At 38.3% G+C, this 20463-nt stretch overlaps 2 protein-coding genes and 1 long non-coding RNA gene across 4 annotated transcripts; 1 reads left to right on the top strand and 2 right to left on the bottom strand.

Moving 5' to 3' along the window:
* Window positions 1-940: 940 nt before the first annotated feature.
* On the bottom strand, window positions 941-6391 carry LOC119079655 (coatomer subunit alpha). 2 transcript variants are annotated; one of them, XM_037187698.1, is made up of 6 exons: window positions 6193-6391; window positions 5953-6100; window positions 5591-5885; window positions 3877-4317; window positions 2294-3808; window positions 941-2240 (listed from the first exon to the last, which is right to left on the bottom strand). In XM_037187698.1, exons 1-6 carry the CDS (start codon window positions 6270-6272, stop codon window positions 1012-1014), a joined length of 3708 nt encoding a protein of 1235 aa, XP_037043593.1. In that variant the 5' UTR covers window positions 6273-6391; the 3' UTR covers window positions 941-1011. The 2 variants fall into 2 exon arrangements, with proteins under 2 accessions (XP_037043593.1, XP_037043594.1); XM_037187699.1 differs by having other exon boundaries at window positions 5618-5885.
* A 4524-nt stretch (window positions 6392-10915) lies between these two features.
* LOC119079700 lies at window positions 10916-17279 on the bottom strand. The gene is made up of 6 exons (XM_037187758.1): window positions 17259-17279; window positions 15380-15996; window positions 14339-14813; window positions 13928-14279; window positions 12658-13717; window positions 10916-12602 (listed from the first exon to the last, which is right to left on the bottom strand). Exons 1-6 carry the CDS (start codon window positions 17277-17279, stop codon window positions 10916-10918), a joined length of 4212 nt encoding a protein of 1403 aa, XP_037043653.1.
* A 674-nt stretch (window positions 17280-17953) lies between these two features.
* Window positions 17954-18885, top strand: LOC119079654. Its single transcript, XR_005088205.1, has 3 exons — window positions 17954-18119; window positions 18185-18238; window positions 18299-18885. It is a non-coding gene; the product is annotated as an uncharacterized LOC119079654 (long non-coding RNA).
* The last annotated feature ends 1578 nt before the right edge of the window (window positions 18886-20463 follow it).

Genomic DNA, 20463 nt, shown 5'->3' with positions numbered 1-20463 from the left:
CTGACCGAAATTGGCGCTATTTATTCCGGGACTTTTTTTTATATGGATAGTTAGGCCTTGGTGCCTAAGCTCCAAAACCAGTCCCAGATATTTTTGATCTTCCATACCTGGCTGGTTGTAAGTGGCCAAAAGTCGAAAAATTGGGTTTCGTAGTCCGAATTTCATTTCCGTAAGGTGGCGAGGACACGGGTGTGTATGGGTTCGTTGGAAAGCTGAGGTCGAGTACTACTGGGGCAAATATTACCTTAATAAAATTTGATGATAAACGGCAGAAAATATGACTTCCGGAAAATTTCTCAAAATCGATGTAACCTCGGTGAACTTTGATGAGTGCTGTGACCTCACTAATGCAATTATTTGATTAAATTATTAATTATTTTGAATAAGGAGGACCTCGGCCTTACAGCGATACGCATATTTAGTGAAATGAAAAGTTTTTTTTTCAACTGCTCATGTCTCATCGTAGATTCGTCTAAACCCAAAGTATATATCCACTGAAAACCCGTACTTCCACCTATGTAATAAACGCATACTAAACGAGCTAACCTTAATCTATTCAGTTTGATTCGATATTCTACATCTATCCTGGTCGCGTATTTTCAGAATTGGGCAGATGGTTGAATTATTCTTAGAATTTTAGATTAGGTTCATGAAGAAGTTGCTTGTTGGACTACACTAACAAAAAAGAATCGCAAAATTCAGATCGAAAACTTCGTAAGCACGTAAAGTCGACTGAACCATGCGATGGTTCTGGGGTCGAGTAGAAGCAATAGAAAACTCTTTTTTGTCTTTATGAAATTTAGATAGGACAAAAAACCACCCCACTTTGATATAAATCTGGTGCACAGATGACGAACGATTAATCTTGGTTTTCTAGGAGGAAGCACAATGCTGTTGAAACCTGAATCTTTCAGCAGAAGTTAGGAAATAAAAACTCGGATTATAATTGTGTGATTATTTAATAAGAGATGATGAAGCATCTGTACAATGGATAACAAAGATATCGCTCTTCTATCGGAACTGCAACGGTGATATACGTAGTCCAATCACATCTTTTCCAATTTCCGACACTTCACACACATTGCACGCTACACCTTTGAAGGATGGATTATATGAAGCGCCACACAGTGGACACTTTTCTTCAGGTTTTCCTTTATAAATCGGGCGATAAGTGTAGGCACATAAATTGAAGGGATTATGTTCGTCGTATTGCAGTTCGTGTTCGTCTACAGGACTCACTTCACATGCCTGCAGAATTTTTCTTGCCTGTTGTGCTACTTCTGGCCGTGGTCCCATTTCCAAAAGTCGTCGAGCGAATGATGCTGCAGTTTTGTAGTTTTTGAGCTTGAAGAACATGTTCAGTGCAGTACGCAGAGTCAATATTTGATGAACCGGTTGAATGTTGCAATGCGAGAAATATGCAGCCATTTCACAGTGGCGTTTTCTCTGTTCAATGGTATCGTTCGGTAAACCTTTACGCGTTGTTTCCATCTTCAGACCGACTATGTACTCTCTACAAATACTGAGCAGCTGTTGTGCTTCAGCTATCTCTTGTCGATTCTCGACGACCAAAAGCGGAATAGACATTAGAATGGATTGAAGTTTTTGTATTGCCTCGGTGAATTTACCACCAGTGGTAAGTTGGTAGCAAACTTGTAGACGTTGAACCAAGTCGTTCAACTTAACACCAATGGTGGGATTGGCTTTTTTCGCATTTATTTCTTTCCAGTTCCGTTGCGGATAACCAGCCAATGGCGATAGGTTTGGAAGTGCTGAGAATGATGTCCTGGATGCATTGAACAATGCCATAAACAAAGGCTTAAACGCTGTAAAATCGACCACACCAACTTGATCGTTTAACAATCTAAATGCACTCTCGAACGATCCAGCGCGTAAATGATCGCCAATCAAGTTAGTATTATTAGCCCAGACCTGTGACTGTGCAATTCCGCGAGTGGGTGCTTCATAGCCACCACCTCCGCTTTCTCCAGCATTACTACTGGACATTTTTGACATTAACTCTGCCGGCAGTTCCAAATCTTCGTCTCCTACATCCCAGCCAGGACCGTCACCTTCTTGTGATTCGAGTGCATCTTTCATTTCACCAGTCTCGTCGTCATCATCGCCAAGTCCGATGTCAGCATCAGCACCCCATCCATCAGGTTCGCCACTGTCAATAATAGGTTCTGGTGCAGCAAGAGCCTGATTGACATTTTGAGCGCCACGCGATAACATAGCACCTGAAATTCATTTATGTTACACAATGAAGGCGAGGCATAATTGTTCATGTTACCTTCAAAGAATCCTCTTGACACGGTCAACAACGGCCAGTTACTTTCTGCTTGTTGAACTGGAACCGGTGGCTTTAAGAATTTTGCGGCAGGATTCACAATTGGTAATTGCTTGCCATCAGCAGCAATGACTTCCTTCAATTCGGCTGCTTCGTTCTCGAATCCATGAGTTGCTGCGGTCAAATAAGCTAGAGATTGTTGGCCGCAATTTTTCAGAATTGAAATACGCTCCTTGATGTCACCTAATAGTAAAGCGCCCTGGTATTGCGCTGAAACATCTTTTCGAATTTCGGCGATTTTATTCATTTTCTTCAATTTCTCCAAATTGCCGGTGATCAAATACAGGAATGAAAGTTTATCGAAATTCTTGGTGCGTTGATAACTCATTTCAACAACTTGATGGTTACCCTGCAACAATGCAGCTTGACCGAGGCGATCCCAGCATTCCTTGTCGTCGAGTGATTTGGCGGCTTCTAATGCTACCTCAATGTTACCGCACTCCAATGCCAAACCGAAACGAGTTTTCTCGTCTTTGACGAAATGCAATGCCACCTCTGGGTATCCTTTCTGTTGCAAATATGCAATAATACTTTGTCCGACTAGTCGAGCATTGCGTACCATGTACAACACTTCCTCGTATTTGCGATTGATCAAAGCCAATTTGAATTTGAATTCAGTCGGATCGATGTTCAACACCCGAGTTCGGCATTCTCTGTCCAAACAGAATACTTGATTCCCTTTCACTCGCGTTATGTAAATTGGCAAATCCAATGTTCGAATGATTCCATGGTCACCATTCGTAATGGCGTATTTGATGTGATTGCTGGTCGTGTAGATAAAAACGCCAGAATCATCCCAAGCACCGGACTTGACGCGAGTATTTTCATGAATCGAACATAATAGCTCCATGTTTCGGCTGCAAATGTTAACAGTATGTTTTGCCAGCAGAGCGACATGCGACATATCGGCCGACCAAACGACATATTTGCATTTGGCAATTTTTACTTGAGCGATAACACGAAGCTGTTGAACGTCGAACAGGGTCACGAAATCTGGATCTTTCAGCAGAAGCATTCCCGTGCCGGCGTAGAAGATGTCTTCACACGGCGACATGCACTTCTTGGTGACTTCGTTTTTGAAATTTTTCACGACCAGCTGATTGTTTCGGTCCAATACAGCGAATCGGTTTCGTGCCACCCAGAGGGCAGTGACACCCGACGAACGTTTACTGTCTGTCTCCGAACTTTGGGATTCTGATTCTTTGGGAATGCTGTACAGATCGTACGTGCTGTTTTCAAGATTCGCTGTGCGTGTGCAGAGTAAAATGGCATTCAGTGCCGGATTGTAGGACATGCTGTGAATGGGAGACTTTCCGTTGCCTCGAAGTTGCATAACCACGGAATCGTTGGTGGTGGTGAAATCAAGCTTTCGCAAGTAACGTTCTTTGACGTAATACAAAATGTTTCCATGGACTGCGTACGCTGGACGCTCTCTTTCTAACTTGAACACCACCATACCTTTAATAAAAGTTAAGTCGAAATGATTAAACAATTCGTCGAGTTGAACATGTGCGCTAAGAACTTACCAGCATCGTGACCAGCAGCAAACAAATTCAATGTAGGATGGCCAGTCAAAATCCAGTATCTCTCATTTTCACGACGGAATGTATGAAGACATTGTCGTTTCGTCATGTCCCAAACGCGAATACTTTTGTCTTCGCTGTTCGAAATAATCAATTCTTGTCGCGGATGGAACATAACGCTGGAAACATTATTGTAGTGACCACGGCACGTGTCCACCTCCCAAGCTTTGTATTCGTTCATGCGCCACAATTTTATCTGTCGATCGTCTGCTCCAGATACGATCAACGGTAATGTCGGATGGAAATTAGCCCAATTGACTCCGCGATCATGACCTTCCAATACGTGCTTAACAACCGCATCGGCTGCACCAAAGAGATCCGTTGTGCCTTGTAACTTCGGCAAATCATCACCGGGTCCTGGAGCAACATTCTTCTTACGAAGACCTTAAATCGGAAACGAAAATTATTTTTGCTCAAAGCAATAAGTAATGTATGAACGAGCTGAGCTGTAAGACTGAATACCAGTTTGCGGGCACATAGAACCAAATTAGAACTAGTGATTTGGTGATTTGCATTTTGTCTCAAAGTAAAACAAAACAAAAAAAAAACAAAAAAATTGAAAGAAAAATAACAGAAAACTCACAAGGACAACAACAGTTCTAGTGAAAGATGTGTAAAGTACTTCAATCTAAATTAAAAAAAGATAATTCGAAGCATCGCTAAAATGGCGTGACAGGTGATTGTCAATTTGCAATTTGCCACTATTGAAAGCTGTAAATTCCTCTTAATGTTCGGAACAAGTTCTTGACAGGAACCTGATTCAGGTCTTATTTTAGAGAATTTTAATTCTGAAAAAATCCGAAAAATTCTGAAAATTTCAGAATTTTTCAGAATTTAAATTCTCTAAATTAAGACCTGACTTGACCCGAATCTAATTCAGACTTGGATCAAAATCAGGTTTGGAAGCCGACCAGTTTTGAGCATTATTGTCTGTAGATATCTTATTACAAGACAGACCACGTCCAATTAGGTTGAAACTTAATACTTTTCTCAATTGAATTCTTAATGCTTGAATCTAGGACTTTTAACAGCTTTCTAAACATTGTGCGGTAATCCAATGGTCCATAATCCTAAACTAGAAGTTAAATTTAAAATGACTTTTGACACGAAATGGGAAAATGTTTTTGCGTAGCGATAGATCAACCCACCACATCTGAAACCCAAAAGACAATTGTCACAAACGTAAGACTAGACTCATTAGTTCCACGTGACACGCGTCAAATAGTTCTGACATGACGCTGCGTTTACCGGAATTCGTTTGGATTACTTTCGTTATCTCAATCTAGATTTTAACCCTCAGCTGACAGTTGCGTTAGAAGGAGTGGCAGAAGACCACTTTGTCTAGCTCAGAAAAGTGGGAGAAAGTATGTTTAAAATGAAGTGTAAATGACAGAAATCCCACATAGTGAATGGTGTCTTAATCAGCTGCCGACGAATTATTTCCACCGGCTCCGATGTTTTAGTAAGAAAACTTAATTAGGAAAGTTATTGACAATAACTAGAAATTATGCCCAAGCATACAAACCTTACCTTACCAAAATTATCCCAAAAGTGCTAACAGTAAATCGAATCCCCAACACAATTATGTATAACAAGCACACCAAATTACAAACGAAATGAACAAGCGAAATTAAAATTAGTTCTAATTTGGTCCTACCTTTCATTCCGTCACGATTCGCAATACCTGCGATATCCCACACCCGAACGGTTTGATCCAATGAAGCGGAAACAATTTGATCTTCGGTCGGATGGAATTGGGCACACATGACATAGTGATTGTGACCGGTCAATACGGAAATACAGGTTCGCGACTGCCAGTTCCATATGCGAATCGTCTGATCGTCAGACGCACTTAATATCCATGGATATTCATGATGGAAGAACGTCGTGCGTACATAGTCCAAATGTCCATGCAGGGTGAAAATGCAGCGACGTTTTTTGTAGTTCCAGAACTGTGATTGATTTTATCAAGAATATAGAAACTTATCCCTCACACACGGCATTGTCACTAAAAAGTACCTTTATTTTGAAGTCGTCACCACCAGACACAAACAAGGGTTGTTGATTATGAAAGCATATACCCCGCACCGGCCCATCGTGCTCATCGAATTTCTCTAGTAGCGTGCACATTCGATAATCCCATAATTGGATCACCCCACTGTGCAAACTGTAGATAAAAAGAAAATTCCATTAGGATACCGATCGTGGCGACGACAACGGGAACGGGTTGGTCTCAAAGATTTTTCTTTTCGTATTTACCTCACTAAAATCCATGGTCTTTTCGGATGAAATGATAGACCCTTAACCCTTGCAGACTTTGATTCGAAGTTAATTAGCATTTTGCCTGAGCCTTTTGAACTTTATCGAAGTATTCTCGTTTAATGCTGCACGATTTTGTTTAAACTTTACTTATGAAAAATCTACAATTACACGTCACAAAAATATCGGCTCGATGACAGTTACATTGCAGCCAACAAAACGAAAATGAAAAGAGTGGATTCGATGAACAATAATAAGAATAGTAAGGTGCATTGTGCCAAGAAATTTTTGGTTGATTTGTTAAGAGGAATCACCACTTGGCAAAATTGTAGCCTACATTTCTGCGTTTTTTTATTATTTGATCGGCGATATCTTTAAAAAGAAAAAGTTTTTCAAAAATGTGGAACCATTATTTTCTGTAAAAGTATGTTAGCTTTAAATGAAAAATATTTTTTTAGCCATAGGTTTTATGTGCTCCGAGAAAATCGTGCAGATTATGCAAATTTGGGTAATCTGCACGATTTTCTCGGTGCACATAAAACCTATGGCTAAAAAAATATTTTTCATTTAAAGCTAACATACTTTTACAGAAAATAATGGTTCCACATTTTTGAAAAACTTTTTCTTTTTAAAGATATCGCCGATCAAATAATAAAAAAACGCAGAAATGTAGGCTACAATTTTGCCAAGTGGTGATTCCTCTTAAATCACCACGAAGAATTGCCAGAGTGTGAAGAAACGTCAAGGAAAATCGACAGAGTGTGAAGAAACGCAAAGAGACACAAATAATGGTAAAGTTCTTATGGCGATTCTTCGCAATTTTGCGATTTTTCTTGACGTTTCTTCATACTCTGGCAATTCTTCGTGGTGATTTAACGAATCAACCAAAAATGATGATGACTTTGTTCGATCCTATGGTATTTATCCTTCTACGAAAGGTAGCGCAAAGACGTTATGTTCGATTCTAGGGAATCTTCCTTTTACGAAAGGTAACGCAAAGGCGTTATGTTCGATCCTAGCGACCTTATGATTTTATGAAAGGTGACGGAAAGGCGTTTTGTTGTAAGTTTTGTTTGATCCTAGAGAATTTATTTTTTTATGAAAGGTAATGGAAAGGGGTTTTGTTCAATCCTAAGGAATCTATCCGTTGATGAAAAAGGTAATGTTCGATCAGATAGACAAAATTTAAGGGGTTTTTATCCCCTATCAGATTTAGCCAATGACATAATAGTGTAATAGACAGGAATTACGTAGACGAAATCGTGAACTCAGTGTAATATACATTTGATATACACACACTTACACATTCAAATTAATTCTGACAATTTCATGAAATTGTTGCTGACTTTTCGAAACGAACTTTTACCACTTTAAAAGAAAATTCTACTATCAATTACACATAAACTGTTCACTACCTAAACACACATTTTCTAACCAATTTTCTTTAACATTTTTTAATTTTGACGATGCGATGTTAACACTTTTATTATAAACTATACTTATATGAGTTACTACTGAACGTGAAAGTTTGTAAATTCAGCCAACTGATTGAATTCTCCGATCGTCGAAATTTCTAATAAAAAATTTTTCGATCGAAAAGGAAAAAATCACAAAATTAGTTCAATATTGGGGACAATGAGAGATTGTTTATATGAAATATAACTTTCAGTTCGATAAATATTTAATTGAACACATAAGAAATCCTTTAAACCAATTTCGAAGAAAAAGTGAAAATGCAAATTTTCTTCGCGCCTACATTTCAAAATAAGTACGAAAATACGTAAGTACCATAAATTTGTTTTTGCTTCATATCACCTCTTGAACAAAATATTTACATAGAAGGCCTATCTATCCCACTATTATATCATTGGATTTAGCAATCAAAAACGTATTTTTTCACTTTGGAGTTCACACAATACAATGGCGATTCTTCATAGCGTTTTTTTACACTCTGGCGATTTTTCTTGGCTTTTTTCATCACACTCTAGCGATTTTTCTTGGCAATTCGTCAAGAATGTTTTTGTTGCTTTTCGGATGCACAAGAACCGTCAGAAGTTCGCCAAAAAAATCAAACTTTTACCCATACTTTCAACTGCTCGTAACTCGTCAGGAGTGCATTTTAACCACCATGAAACAAGAAAAATCGCCAAAGTGTGAAGAAATGCCAAGAAATATCGTCAAAGTGTGAAGAAAAATCGTCAGAGTAAGAAGAAATATAAAAACTACAGACTTTCCATTCTATCTTAACCTTTCTGCCATCTGTGAGTTGTGAGACGTGAGTTGTAGCCCGAACAAAGTGATGGCGACAAGCGATAGTGCCTAAATCAAGCCGTCCACACCAGATGCGTATACACAATACCCTCTCTAGCAACCAGACTACTTTTATTAAGGTGGTGAAAAAATCAAGTGACTTTTGGAATTAACATGTACATTACAGCCATTACAGCGTAGTCAGTCAAAATGTAGATAGAATAGTATTTGTAGAATACAAAGAAATAAGGTGTAAATTTGAGAGTTTGCTTGCTAGGGAGAGAAAATTGGTATACAACTTTTCATGTTGAGGGCCTAAATAGACCGATGCAACGAGAGCTATTTTCATTAAGATGTATGAGTGTTTGCCGATGTACGGTAAAAATAATATGCGTGTGTCTCATTCGAAAAAACTTTTGAAATTTTTAGAGATATCGGGAGAGTGTTCATGCTCTGATGCTAATATGACGGCTGGGACGCCGTTTCGACGGATAGAGGGAATTTGTCGAACATTTCTGAAAAAAATTGAACCGTATGCGACCAGTTGTCAAATTGAAAAAGACATAACCACAGATTTTTTTAAATACTTCCAATTTTAATGAAATAAATTGCTAATATGATCCTTGTGGGATCAAAATTAACGTAAGGCAATCAGTTCATAAATCAGATTCAGTATTCGTACACAATTTCCGAATTGAAAAAAGCAATTTTGGAGACCAATTTTTGAACGCGTATATCTCAGATAATACGAAATTACCTTATAAATAAAACCCTTTACGTTAATTTTGACACCGATGCGAACGTATTTCCATATTTTGCTTCTCGAATCATTGTAGTCAAAAATTAATTATTTTGTAAACAACCGACCAATTTTGGAAAAAGTCAGCCATTTTTGACATTTCATTCGTTATATGAAAAAGGCCGACAAGTTCCCTCTATTCGTCGAAACGGCGTCCCAGCCGTTATCTTAGCATCTCTCTGGGATGTGTACAAACAAATGTCACATCTGTCATACAGCCTGCAAGAATCAAGGTTCTGTAAGAACAGATTAAGACAACTCTGAGTTGAGCATGAAGGCGGTGACACTCAGATTGCGTCAATGGTAGCGAAGTTTATGTGAAAAATGCGACTTAACAAAACAAAATTCTTAATTTTCCAAAAAAAAAAAAAACATTTTCTTCGAGTTGTATTCTCACACTATCTGCAGTGAGTGCGTTTATAGCATTTGGTGTCACCCGCCTCCGAGCTTGTCTTAACCTGTTCTTTCATAACCTTGGCAAGTATTTCGTCAATGATGTTTTTTTTATTTCGTTTTTCGTTTATTTATTAACTGTCATATTAGTCGAGGCAACCTACTAAAAAATGTATGGAGAGGTATCATTAATTGATAAGCGACCAAAATTTTTCCCAGCATCTTTGTTAAATTCTCATGTCGCACCAAAAAAAAATCCAATTAATTTATATGCAGAAGTATTATTTTATCGTCATTGAATAAGTTGTAAGAAATTTTCACAAAAGTTCATACTTCCATGTTGACATAAGATAAATGATCTTGACAGGTCATATGAATCGCCGATAAGGCAGCACAAACTTTTATATCATAGTTAGAGGTAAATTTGAATCTGTCAGAAGCTAAGTATTTTAAACATTTTTTAAAATCCAACCAATTCGACGATTTTTTGTTGTACACAAAGTTTTACTTAACGAGAGTAGTAATAATTAAATGATTCTAACGCCAGCATATAATTATCTGTTGAAAGCTTTGATATAGTGTAAACCGTCTTGTCTCGATTACTAAAAATGCGAGTGTTAATATGAATTCATGGTAATAGAAGAATACGATTAATACGATCGAGACGTTTGAGAATATTAAGTAGATAACAAATTGGCTGCTAAGGTTCATCATCTCCCATACCAGAATTCAATAGTTTTTAGCGATTTTTCAAGATCAGCTCCTGGATTATTTTTATTAACACTTTAAGGACAAATCTCAGAACTCGAGACAGACATTTAAGGTTCCATTCCACTCAACAAACAGTACTCCGTGAGAGAGCCGTGAGACAGCGAGCTGTCAAATAAACAAAGCATAAATTGAAAAAAATTAATTTTTTCTGTCGTCTCTCACACGGAGTACTTTTTTGGTAAGAGGAAACTAAGCATTATATTATTTATTACGAGCATGTGTTCTTAAGATTCGTAGACCTCTCGGGTGGTGAAATCGTTTTTGGGGTAACCGGAACACCCAGGTACTGAAGAAGAATATATCAATAGAGCTAAAATATATCGGAAAACTTGAAACCCAATTACTTATAAAATGACTTGAATTTTAGCGTCCCGAGTTGTTTTACACCTAAGGATAGGACATAATGTTATAAACGCTTTAACCGGGTTTTCTTTACAATTTTTATTCGGAAAATGTGAGCTTTTAAAAGGAAGACAATTATTGTTATAGGAGCGAATCCGTAAAAGTAACTTAGTCACTATGTGCCGACGTTTCATCTTCGGTTTCATCCAATGAATCAATATTTAGACAGTCTGTGCCACAACAGACTGCACACGCTGAAGAACACTTCACTTGGTTCTTTTTGCAGCCGCATTTTAAGGTGCTGCAATCACCTTTGCACTGGCAACGAATTTTTGATAACAGTTCAGGTGGTGCGGGCTCCATATCTGATGTTATAGGTGTGAGTCTGGAACAATCCTTAGATGTGACCTTCCAACCAAATTTTGCTGGATCCAGGCTCTGACTCCCCAACCATTCTTGAATTTGGAAATACACTCTCAAAGCATGGTATTTCGCAGCACCTGATGTCGGAGGAAGGGAATTCACCAGAACTGCTGATTTTTTCGTGGAGACCTTTTTTGAAAACTGCTTAAAGCGCAGTTCATTGAGACTCTCACCAACGTTGCCATCGTAAAGTATAGTGATGGCTCTAAAACCAGCATCCACAACTTCTGTCATCGTTGATGATTGACTTAGGAATGTGCCAGCGATTGAACGAAAATCGGTACTCTTCTCAAATTTCTTCAATGGTTGCGCTTTTCCAATAGAATGTAAGTGAGACGTGGTTTTACACCCACCAATCGCGTGCAGGAAGTAGATAGAACTGATGGCTTGTTGGTCGTGCTTTTCTCGAATGCTTCGGATGCTGTAACGGACTGGTGGTTTTTTTGAACACTCTTCGTTACTGTAAATTATGTCATAGCCATCGATCTGGAAGCGGTAGCACAACATGATTATGATTTCCATATCATTCGCAGTCACCACGATTGGAGATGTTAGTGCCATTTCAGTTGCTGTTCTAGCGATCGTCATATTTTGATCTCGTTCAGCTCGCATCACAGTACATCCATTCTCGATCAACACCTTCGACAGCATAGTCATGAAACAGTCTCGATTCGATTTATTTGCCATGAAATGTTCTTTCTTCGAATTGAAGACTGTATGGCCTGAGAATTTAATATTGACTCCTCGGATCCCTTTGCTCCGTCGAAAATGATACTCGTCCATCGTGGTTCGGTCTGGAACACAGTCGAAGACAATAACAGGATTGCTGAACTGCTTCGCGTAGTCAACATACATCAAACAAATGTCGCGAAAAGTTTGATTTTTTTTCCAAACCACCCGATTCAGAAACAAATTTCCGCAGAGAACATGCTGACTGTTACTTTCCAAATCTGCCAAGACTCGTGCATTGTACATCAGTGCGTCTCCAGCTATGCACTGTTTCACGAATTCATTCGTTTTTGCTTCTCTCATAAGACCAGCATCATCGAACAAGGAGGACGGACTTTGAGATAACTCATATTTGAACACATCTTTGAGTTTCTCATCATTGAAATTTCTTGCCATCAGCATAAGCCTTTGGAAAAGTAGTTGTGGGTCGATGTGGGTAACTTTTCCATCGATCAATATGGCACTACTTGAACCCATAGTCACAGCCTTGTTCGCATTTTCAAAACTGTAGGTTGATACATCCTGTCCAATCATTTTCGATAAGACGCTGGAACCAATTTTCGAGGCATCATCGACATTGACGTTTCCTGGCGCCTCCTCGCCAGTATGTATGCTTCGCAGCTTAACGTCATCCAGTGAAAACGGATCTCGATCCTCCAGAAACTCGAAAATCACTTTTGTGTCTTTTTCGTTTCTAGCTTGCCTGGTAAAATATGTTTGTTAAAGTTCAAGCTACTTGCTGATGAGAAATAACTTACATTGACTCGGAACAATCCTTATGTTGTTCACTGGTTTCGTAGTGTAGATGTGTGATTTTCTGCATTGCGATGTTCACTTCCGTACATGCTGGCATAGACTGGATCCAAACCATTCGCTGAACTTCTGAACATCCACCCCCTCGAGTAAATCCTCCTCGCGATTTAGCTGCTCGCATCAATGTCTGTTCAATTGTGAGATCGCAGGAAAGTCCAGCCCAAAATCGATCGGATCGTCGGACGACATGATGGCCACTCATGAAATGTTTGTAAACATCTGGATGACTATGCTCCAACTGTTGCATGCGTTTCAAGTAAATCTGGGAACTCTTTGCATAATTGTTATGACCAGCAGCTATGAAGTAAGGAATCTTCTTTTGGACTGTGGCCAGGTGTAGTTTCCAATTTCCTGTTCGTTCACTCCTTATAAAATCTCGGAGCAAATCCACCATTTCAATGTATTGGATCCAGAGTTTTGCTGTACGATGATCCAGAAGTTTATTTTTGATTTCAGTGAAATGTTGTGTGAGTGATTTGAGAAGTTTGTTCGAACACAACTCATCCGAATCAAGTTGTAGCGATATCAGTTGGTCATATAGATCAGCAGATTCAGCAAAGAGTGTGTTCCAGTCAATTTTCGGTAGGATGGATTCAGCTTTCTTTGTAATCAATGCATTTACCGCGGTGCTAACTAGAAAATGGCCACGAACTGCACGTTGAATTGCTTTCCCAGATAGCATATGTATGACACTATTAGGCGCGTAAACAGTTTCCAAACACTCCTGCAAACCAGTCCCAGTCATCAAATAGCCAATCGAACCAAGGAAACTCATTTGCATATGGAATCCTCCCAAAAGCAGGACGATTTTTTTTAATCGACTAGAAACAGGCTCATCTTGGATTATCAACGATGCTTTCCACCATAAGGGCTGATCAAATGTTATTATAGGTGTCACGCCATACTTTTCAGCTTCTTTACATAGAAAGTGGAGAGCAGAGAAAATGCATGTCGGATCTGATGCAGCAAGGTCGATCATTGGTAAAACTTTGATGGATGAGTTGCCTAAAGGAAAACGACACAGTTAACTCTAGCCTAAGAATTGATAAGGAACCATTCACAAAGTACGTACACAAATACGGTGATCTAAAATACATTTTTACAAGGAGAAGCGAGTACAAAACGAGGTGAAAGAGGCGTTTCGGTTAAATGTGCACGCACTTTATAGATGACCCTTTTCATTGTTTTGGAAGAAAAAACTAAGCTCTGAATTACCCGGATGTGATCCATGACTAATTAGCTGCATTATTCCAGACCACGATGGACGTGTTGTTCGAAGCAACCATGTTGTGTTTAACAGTAATGTTGTAGGAAGAAAATCGTCTTCGTACTTGAGCTCTGGTACATCCTCATAGCACATACCATGCCCAACAGGTTTGTTTGAGTATGGTAAAACTTCGATCTGTCCAACAGCTTTTACGTCTTCAATCGTTGCTTTGCTTCTAACGACGACTTTGCTACTTTGTCCTGGCGTGAACGCAGCGATAATTCCCATGCCATGGAACGTACCTTTGCCATCGATCGTTCGTGTGTCATGATCGATGTTGTCAGCCACAAACTTGACCATCTAAACGAAACCGAACAATTAGTATACAAATTGTAATTATTCTGCCTGAGTTTCATTACTTGATTAGGATTGGGATGAATTTCTTCGACAGTCGAAGCGGCGCAATATCTGAATCTTAGCACCTCCGAATACGAGGATGAAAATCCCATTTTATGAAGAGTTTCGATCAGAAACTTTGATTTAAATGCGTGATGTAGTTGGACACCCAGACCAATTTGTAAAGGCGCAATGATTGTTCGTGGTCTCATCGCTTGCATGATGGCTTGTCCAATTGAAGCAATCTTTAATTCACAGTTAGCCTCAACAAAAATTTCACTGAGGAAACGACGAAGCGAATTGGGTAGAAATTGGTTCTGTTTCGCCACATCTGATAACGTTTCTGAAGATGGGTAACATTCCTTGTTCGCAGATGCAACCAACACCTCTGACTTGATAATATCAGCTGCTTTTGAAACGTAAACATCTCGTTCGGACTGACCTTGTCTTGACAACTGTTGTTCATACAGTTTGTTGATCAAGGGTTTCACTGACTGGCTGCAAATTACATTTCAGAATTAGAAGTTAAAGCAATAACAGTAGACACAAGTCGACTAATGAGGTCAAATTTAGTGTAGAAATCAGCAATAATAATTTTGTGGTTCGAAGACTAAAAACGTCACAACTTTGAGTTGTCATTATCCGGGAGGTGTTTCAAAAATATCTGAATTTGGAATCCAGTCTAAATTCTAAAGAAAAATTAATGATCATCCCTGTGTAGTGTATTTTTCATGTAATCATTCGCCTGTTTTTACTGAGGTCTATCGCTTTAAATACCGTGGATAGATTGTTATCAAAGCCATCATTTCTTATTAGTTGCGGTTCAGCAAACTTGAATTCGAAAATTAGTATTGGAGTCAGACATTTCAATTTTTTATCTAATTAGATTGTGGTGAACTTTTACACCTTAATTAAGTTTCATTCTCAAATTACGAGCTCTACTAGATTCCCAATTACCATGGGTACTATACGCCAAATATATTAGGCCCGAAACTTTAACCTCTAAATGCATCTCTAAAAAGCTGGCATAGTCTGTGACCCTTAGGAAAACGTTAAATTTTTACCTTAAAACTAGCAGGTCGGGTTTGCCATCGTTTGTTATCACCAGAACCCTTTCTCCGAAATATTCCAGAAGCTTTTTCTTCAAATACCGATTCTCGATGATTTCATCACATTCTTGTTGCATTAGTTCAACGAGATCTTTTATTGAAAAGATCTCGTCCTCAGCACTTTCCATCAGTTTTACCACTTTAGAAAGAGCCTCGAGCTTCGATTGATTTTGTGGACGACCAACTTGTTTGGCAACACTAACCCCATGACACAAAGGAATGCTTTTGAGAGTTTGGAAATGAATGTTGCAGTTTTTGTGATAAGTTGCATTCAGCAGATCTTTGCCTTCAATTCGATTTGCAACTTTTTGGGACCATTCGTCGCTGCGTTTCGCAATATTTGCAGGAAGGTTTTCAATAAATTTTGATGTTTTTGCGATCTCTACATCGAGCCGTCGCTTTCCATTTTCAATATACTTCGCCGGGCAGCCGCAAAAGAAGCATATTTCGTCCAATGAAACATCTGAGGTGATTTGATTGGAAGCTGTGAGATCCTCTGGATATGACTCTTTACTGGACTTACGGCCAAAATCTCTTCGACAATGTTTGTGAACAAACTGACCGACTAAAACCTGACAAATACAAAGTAAATATTAGGAAATTTAATCGTAAGAAACACATCTAATCACAAAATTATGCAAATAATGGATAGGAACCTCTGGAATGTCCAGTCCGAGAAACTTAATTTTTTGGTTGATCGAATCACACCCTTTCGCATATAATTTGGAGCAATCCGCCGAATTTAATGGCTCTACGCAAAACGGACACAAATTTTCCATTTATTTTAAATTTTTAATTGCGAATTTAGAAAGTAACGAGTTCATATAGATTTTGACGATTGAAAATTGTGACAAACAACATTTTTGGATCAGAGTAGCTTACTTTGGTAATATTATTTTATTGGGGTAAAACTTTAACGGTGTAGTGATATAGCATTACATTACATTTCGAATGAACCAAAAATCATGCAAACGATTCTGATTCAGAATTTCTGAATGATATTCAGATACTTTGCATACAGGTAAAGCTTAACCGAGCTAATTGAAATGTCGGTCATCTATATCTATCACAATTCGCTAAAAATTGTCGTTACCGTTTTGATGACTACGTACAAAAAATCAAAAGCACAACAATTCAAACCATCTGTGCTATCTAGGACACATCAAAGAAAAGCAAATATTGTTATAGGTGCGAGTCTGTAACAGTATCCGTGACACAAACTAAGACACAACGATGAATGTTTGTTGTCCAAATTTTTGCATTGGTTCGATGAAAGTCGAACCTGATAAATGTAATTAGAATTGAAAGCAATTCTCATGAAGCTCACATTGTGAGGGATTCTTCTGAAAAACAGAAGACCGAAATCGGACGCATTTTCTATTGGAATTTTTTATATGTGCCCAGTAAGGTATTCGACCCCAGAAGCCAAAACCACTTTCAAAAAAAATCTTCGAAGCTGATGTGGCTGGTAAGAGGTCATCAAAAACCGAAAACTTGCACTTTTCTTACAAAAATTTCTCCAGTTACACGAGCCGCGTGTGGTGTCATTAGAAAGGTAATTGCATGTACTTCCGGGGCAAATAGGGTCTTATTGGGTTTAAAATTCATCCACACTGAGATGTGTACAGTTGAAGTTTTCAACCAAAAAAACACGGAAAAATTACACTTTTCTTACAGAAATTTCTCAAGGTACACGAAACGTACATGGTCGTGAGGGGTTAGGAAGCATATACGACAAATTATGAGAAGTTTAAATGTTTGAGTGCTTACATTGAATCGCAGATGCTACCAAATTTCCGTAAGCTCTACTTTCCCTGAAAGTATATGCAATTACCTTTCCAATAACACCCCACATGACCCAGTACGGCTCGTGTAACTGGAGAAATTTTTGTAAGAAAAGTGAGTTTTCGGTTTTTGATGACCTCTTACCAGCCACACAAGCTTCGAAGAATTTTTTTGAAAGTGGTTTTGGCTTCTAGGGTCGAATACCTTTCTAGGCACATATAAAAAATTCCAATAGAAAAAGCGTTCGATTTCAGAAGAATTCCTCTGTATTACTCCAAATCCGGACTGCCGTAGTCATTACAACACTCAGATCACACATTTTATTTCACTATAATATTCGCTATCTTCGCTATTCTTCTTTTAAGAGATTGAAAATTGAAATATTGTTCGTAACTTGTTCCTAAGCTACAATTTTGTGAATTTAGCAAAGTCAAACTATTCAGAGCGTTAATTACATTATTCATAGGTTCTCCCAACCGCGTGATATGACTACAAAAAAAATGCTTTCTCCTTTATCGTTTAGTAATATTTCAATTTTAAAGACTTACCTCTTGATTCTTTATATAAAACAGAATCAGCTAAGTTTAGACCATCTGCAGAAAATAGAAAACACTAACACGAATACAAAATATGTCACGAGATCATTATTCTCTATTTTACAAAATCAATTTAAAAAAAAACCGCCATAACGTTGTCGGTATTCACGCTCACTGAGTTATCGACAATTTCTGACATGTGACGAATCAATCATTTTTTAGATGTCAACATCGCGACCATATTATTGTGTGAAGGAGAATATGAACTTCTTATAGGAAAAATGTAAAATATTACTTGGGCATCAAATCGAATCGGACTTTTTTTGGACGATAGTTTTCATCATTCATAACTATATTGTGGCTGATTTTTTTGGGTTTGCAATTTTTGCATACAATAAAATGCATCGCCCAGACTATATTATCTATCTGTCATTTTTAGAATCGAATAGGTTTAGAATGTTATTGCGGAAAATTCTCATAAAACAAACTTACGGTGAGTTAAGGCCCGAATTGGATTATTGGATTTGTGAAACAAAAGTAATATTCGTTTTAGGAAACGATACTAAAATGGATCTAATTGGAGGTGCTAATTTTTTGAAGAACTTTATCGAAGACACCGAAATTACGGTATCAACGCAAGGTCGCATAATTCACACAATCCAGGATTGGGAGGATAATTCCCCCGCTGAAATGTCTTCGTCAAGTGACGACAGCGGCAAGGAAAGCCCGGACGAAAATCAGGAATTACTAACCGATGGAAAGAAGTTTTTGGCCGAGCGAGCTCATTCAGCACTATTACGATTGGCTCAGTGCAATGGCCGGCAGCAAAAAGAACGCCTTCGGGCTTTGTTTTATGTTGCAGGATGTTCTACCAGTGATGTAAATAGATTTAGATTATAAATAGTCAAGAAGGTACCATGTGTTGGTGGATCAAATAGTCCAAAGGGCAATTTCATATAGCAAGAATTGGATTCTCTGTTTCAAATTGGATGTCGATGTTAAGAATTAGTTTTTCTCAACTCGCCCTTTCAATATTTTCTAACTTTAGACGATAAGTTTTTGTAATACAATTTTCTTTTCTTTTAATATCGTTTTCCGTTAAATTGAATTATGAAATTTGTTACAATTAATAAAAATTGGATTCACATCAGGCGATATTGTTTATTTATTGACAACGCAGTGTATATAGTTGTTCAGATGCTTTGAAGCCCCTATAAGACCCTATTTGCCCTGAAATTACCGTTCTTAATAAGAACTTCTTATGGCTTCATCATTATTATACCTCCAGAAATTTCCATATGAAAATTTTGACAACTGCGTCCAAACCCACATAAGATCCTTTTCGCCCGAAAGTACATATAATTAGATTTCCAATTACACCCCACACGACCTGGAGAAATTTTCATAAGAAAAAGGGCGTGTTTTTGGCTTTTCATCACCACCCACTAGCCACACAAGCGTCGAGGAATTTTTTAAGAAATTGCTGCTGGTCTTTAGGACCGAGTGCGTTTGTGGGCACATATAAATTGTCCACTGGAAGGCTGTTTTTGAAAAGAATCTCACGGCAGAGTACAGCTTTTGAAGAAAAATAGTATAAGGAATTGGTTTTACATGCTACATGCGTCGAAAACAGTACTTTTCATGTTTCAATGTTTCCACCCCCTCATTTTCCACCCCTCAGCATACAAAACATAACTCGGCAGAAAAATGAAAAGTCTCGTTTTCGTGTGTTTATTGACCTCGGCTACGCCTCGAATCAACAAAATCACACGATAACTCTACTTTTCATCTTTTTATCCTTAGTCATAGTATTTTATTATTCTCATTATTCGTTCGTCAAGCGAGTGGCTATATTTGATTTTTATGCGCAATCCACAATCAACGATTCCACAGAACTCAGAATTCTATCGTGGGTGAACATTGTGTCGTTGATTGGAATGTCGTTGATGCAATCGACCTGGACGTGCTTAATATTTAGTTCATTGAAATGGATGTGGCCGTCGTCACTACCTACGGCGTTCCTCTTTGATTACACGTGCTGTGTTGATGTCAAATTTGCCATTCGGTACGACATGAATAGGTGAATCAGACGTATGTTCAACGGTATTAAATTCTGTGAGCTCGTTTTGCAGCCGGTCTACATCTCTTTGAAGTTCTCTGAAATTCATTTCCGAAGAAACAATTCTCAACAAGTTTCCATGTTTCACCGTCATTGACGGACAGACTGCCCGCAGTCACTAGCGATAAATTCCACATGGCACTGACATCGTTTCGATCAGCATTGAGTCCATGCATTAGTGCATCGGCACCTGTTGACATAATGTCATTCTGATAGTTTATCGTCCCTTCAATAGACTTGGAAAGCATATGGAAATCCTTAGTAACCACATTTGCTATATCTCTGGTCAACAGTGCCGTTCTATTAAGTGCCTAAATGAGGAAGAAGGAAGTCCATCTACGACGAAGTTTTAAGTTTGACTTCAGAAACGAACGAAGTGAGGGCGACAAGCAAAAGTGCCTAAAATCAACCATCCAGAAGAGATGCGTATTCAACTTTTCTTGTCAAGAGCCTAAATTACGAGAAAACTTGTGAAATTTATGCCCAATGCATACGAAATTTCGACTATTAAAAATAGATCTCGACTCGAGATTCTCGAGAAATTGATAAACAAACCTTTTCACGACCCTCTGATATACCTACATGTTTTACCGATTTAC

Source organism: Bradysia coprophila, unplaced genomic scaffold (genome assembly GCF_014529535.1).
Source record: "Bradysia coprophila strain Holo2 unplaced genomic scaffold, BU_Bcop_v1 contig_324, whole genome shotgun sequence".
NCBI classification, from domain to species: domain Eukaryota; kingdom Metazoa; phylum Arthropoda; class Insecta; order Diptera; family Sciaridae; genus Bradysia; species Bradysia coprophila.
The sequence above is the reverse complement of the archived record's forward strand: the minus strand, read 5'-3'. Positions and strand labels throughout refer to the sequence as shown.

What these genes read in the sequence shown, in the direction of transcription:
- LOC119079655 (XM_037187698.1), bottom strand. Translation starts at nt 6,272, where the DNA reads ATGCTAATTAACTTCGAATCAAAGTCTGCAAGGGTTAAGGGTCTATCA. An exon ending in TGCTGCTGGTCACGATGCTG is followed by an intron (nt 3,809 to 3,876) that starts GTAAGTTCTTAG and finishes CTTTTATTAAAG; the next exon opens with GTATGGTGGTGTTCAAGTTA. An exon ending in GTCAAGAGGATTCTTTGAAG is followed by an intron (nt 2,241 to 2,293) that starts GTAACATGAACA and finishes AATGAATTTCAG; the next exon opens with GTGCTATGTTATCGCGTGGC.
- LOC119079700 (XM_037187758.1), bottom strand. Translation starts at nt 17,279, where the DNA reads ATGTGGGGTGTTATTGGAAAG. An exon ending in CCCGACCTGCTAGTTTTAAG is followed by an intron (nt 14,814 to 15,379) that starts GTAAAAATTTAA and finishes TGTAATTTGCAG; the next exon opens with CCAGTCAGTGAAACCCTTGA. An exon ending in AAGGATTGTTCCGAGTCAAT is followed by an intron (nt 12,603 to 12,657) that starts GTAAGTTATTTC and finishes ATATTTTACCAG; the next exon opens with GCAAGCTAGAAACGAAAAAG.